The sequence below is a fragment of the Manacus vitellinus genome, unplaced genomic scaffold (assembly GCF_001715985.3).
Source record: "Manacus vitellinus isolate BGI_N305 unplaced genomic scaffold, ASM171598v3 scaffold_119_pilon, whole genome shotgun sequence".
In the NCBI taxonomy this organism is placed as follows: Eukaryota; Metazoa; Chordata; class Aves; order Passeriformes; family Pipridae; genus Manacus; species Manacus vitellinus.
In genome coordinates, this window is record NW_021938894.1 from 135724 (window position 1) to 138763 (window position 3040).

General features: G+C 62.9%; 1 protein-coding gene across 1 annotated transcript in view; it reads left to right on the forward strand.

Annotated features, from left to right (window-relative positions):
* The window catches only part of TRIM3 (tripartite motif containing 3), a 17341-nt gene that overhangs the window by 12422 nt on the left and 1879 nt on the right, over positions 1 to 3040 (forward strand). Inside the window, exons 5-10 of the mRNA XM_029965749.1 lie at positions 7 to 49; positions 354 to 457; positions 757 to 924; positions 1017 to 1185; positions 1696 to 1766; positions 1863 to 2003. Of these exons, the coding sequence (XP_029821609.1) occupies positions 7 to 49; positions 354 to 457; positions 757 to 924; positions 1017 to 1185; positions 1696 to 1766; positions 1863 to 2003 (696 nt within the window). The remainder of the gene's footprint in view (positions 1 to 6; positions 50 to 353; positions 458 to 756; positions 925 to 1016; positions 1186 to 1695; positions 1767 to 1862; positions 2004 to 3040) is intronic.

Here is a 3040-nt window from a genome sequence, read left to right on the forward strand (position 1 = left end):
GCCAAGCGCAAGGAGAACCCCATCGAGGATGAGCTCATCTTCCGCGTCGGTGAGCGGGTGGCACGGGGGGGACCTTGGTGCTCGCCAGGGTGGTGGGGGCTCCTCAGGGTGGTGGGGGGCTCCTCAGGGCTCCCCACAGCAGCAGACCCTTCTTGGGGCTCCCCAGGGCAATGGGGGCTCCCCAGGGTGGTAGGGCTACCCACAGCAGCAGGGACTCCCCAGGGCTCCCTAAGGCTCCCTGGGGTTGTGGGGGAGTCCCTGGTGTGGTGGAGTGCCCCAGAGGTGGAAGGGGTTCACTGGGGTGGTGAGTGGTCTCCTGGGGCCCCCTGTGCCTCCCTGACCGGTGCCCGCAGGCAGCCGCGGCCGGGAGAAGGGCGAGTTCACAAACCTGCAGGGGATCTCCACGTCCAGCGCCGGCCGCATCGTTGTGGCTGACAGCAACAACCAGTGTGTGCAGGTACGGACCCCCTGGGTCTCCCAGACTTCCTCGGGACCCCCACTGACACTGTACTGATCCCTGCTGAATCCCTCCTGCCCCACTGACCCCAACAGCAGCAACCAGTGCGTGCAGATATAGACCCCTGGGACCCCCACTGATCCCCCCAAGACCCTCCTGGGTACCCCTAGATCCCCATGACCCCACTGCCCCATTAGCAATAACCAATGTGTGCAGGTACAGGCCCCCCCAGACCCACAAACTCCCCCAGGACACCCACTGACTCCCCCGGGACACCCCTGACCCTGCTGCCCCCCCAGGTGTTCAGTAACGAGGGGCAGTTCCGGCTGCGTTTCGGGGTGCGGGGGCGCTCCCCAGGGCAGCTCCAGCGCCCCACGGGGGTCTCTGTGGACACCAATGGCGACATCATCGTGGCCGACTACGACAACCGCTGGGTCAGCGTGTTCTCACCTGAGGGCAAGTTCAAGGTGAGGAAAAAGAAAGCAGGGGGTGTCTGTGGGGGGGTCTGTGGGGCTGGGTGTCCATGGCACCCCCCGGTCTGACCCCCTGCCTCCCCCAGACGAAGCTGGGTGCAGGGCGGCTGATGGGCCCCAAGGGTGTCGCCGTAGACCGCAATGGGCACATCATCGTGGTGGACAACAAGGCCTGTTGCGTCTTCATCTTCCAGCCCAATGGGAAGCTGGTGGCGCGTTTCGGCTCCCGCGGCACCGCCGAGCGCCAGTTTGCAGGTACCCCCCGGGTCCCCAGCTGTGGGGCCTTGGGCTCCCCAGGGACCGGGGCAGGCAGGACCATGTGTCTGGTGTCACCAGGGTGGCTGGTGGCACTGGGACCCCAGTGGTGGGCTGGGGGCTGGGTCCAGGCTCTGGGTCCACCTGGTTCCAGGCTGGGGCTCTGGATCTAGGCTCTGGGCTTGGGGTTTGTTCTGAGCTCTGGTTTGAGTTCTGGGGCCAGACGGGTGCTCAGGGTCTGGTTCTGGCTCCAGGGCCAGGTTTGGGGCTCTGGGCTGGGGATCCGCTTCCAGGTTCTGGCTCTGGGTTCTGGATTCAGTTCTGGGCTGTGGCTCTGGGCTCAGGTTCTGACAGTGGGTCCGTGCTGGTGGCCCTGGGTTCTGGGCTCTGTCCATGGGTCAGGGCTTTGAGTCCATCTTGGTCCTGCCATGGGGCCAGAGCTGAGCCCCACCATTCCCCCCAAGGCTAAGCCCCCCAGTCCCAGGGATGACCCCCCCATGTCTCCCCCAGGGCCCCACTTTGTGGCTGTCAACAACAAGAACGAGATCGTGGTGACTGACTTCCACAACCACTCGGTGAAGGTGAGCCGGTGCTGGGGTCCCCCCGGTGCCGTGGGGCCTGGGGGGGCTGTGATGACGGCCCGTGACCCCCTGGTGTGTCCCCCTGCACACCCTCAGGTGTACAACGCAGAGGGCGAGTTCCTGTTCAAGTTTGGGTCGCACGGGGAGGGCAACGGGCAGTTCAACGCGCCCACGGGGGTGGCTGTGGACAGCAACGGCAACATCATCGTGGCCGACTGGGGCAACAGCCGCATCCAGGTACTGCACCTGCACACCTGCACACACACCTGTACTGCACACCTGTACTGCACACCTGTACTGCACACCTGTACTGCACACCTGTACCTGCACAAATACCTGTACCCACACAAACACCTGTACCCGCACACACCTGTACCTGTACCTGATCACACACCTGTACCTGTGCACCCACCTGTACCTGCACGCACACCTGTACCTGTGCACCCACCTGTACCTGAACACACACCTGTACCTGTGCACACACCTGTACCTGCACACACACCTGTACCTGCACGCACATCTGTACCTGTGCACACACCTGTACCTGCACACACACCTGTACCTGTGCACCCACCTGTACCTGAACACACACCTGTACCTGCACAGCTGCACCTGCACACACACCTGGACCTGAACACACACCTGTACCTGCACAGCTGGACCTGCACACACAACTGTACCTGCACCCACCCCTGTACCTGCACATACACCCCCACTGCAGCCCCAGAACCAGCCCCTCCCCAAACCCTCTCCATCCAATCCCTGACCCCCTAACCCCAGGTGTTCTTGATGGGATGCTCTGGGAGGCACTGGGAAGGTGCTATGGGGCACCTGGAGGTCACTGAGAGGCAAGTGGTATTAACTGGGAACAACTGGGATGGGTCTGGAGTCAACTAGGAACAGTCTGAGGGGGTGCTATAGTCAACTGGGAGCAACTGGGTCAAGTGGGAAGACTGTGGAGCCAACTGGGGTCAACTGAAAGCAACTGGGATGGGTCTCAGGTCAACTGGTGAGAGTCTATGGGGGGGGTCTAGGGAGGAACTGGGACAAGTTTTGGGCCATCTGGAAGCAACTGGGATGGTCCTGGGGAGGAGTCTGGGGTCATCTGGGAGCAAATGGGATGGACTGGGGAGGGGTTTAGGGTTAACTGGGAGCAACTGGGAAGGATCTTGTGTCAACTGGGATGGACCTGGGGGGACTTGATCACGTCCTCCCACAGGGAGTGGGTCCTGCAGATCCCATGCAGGTCCAGGGGCCATAGGGACTGGGTGTCC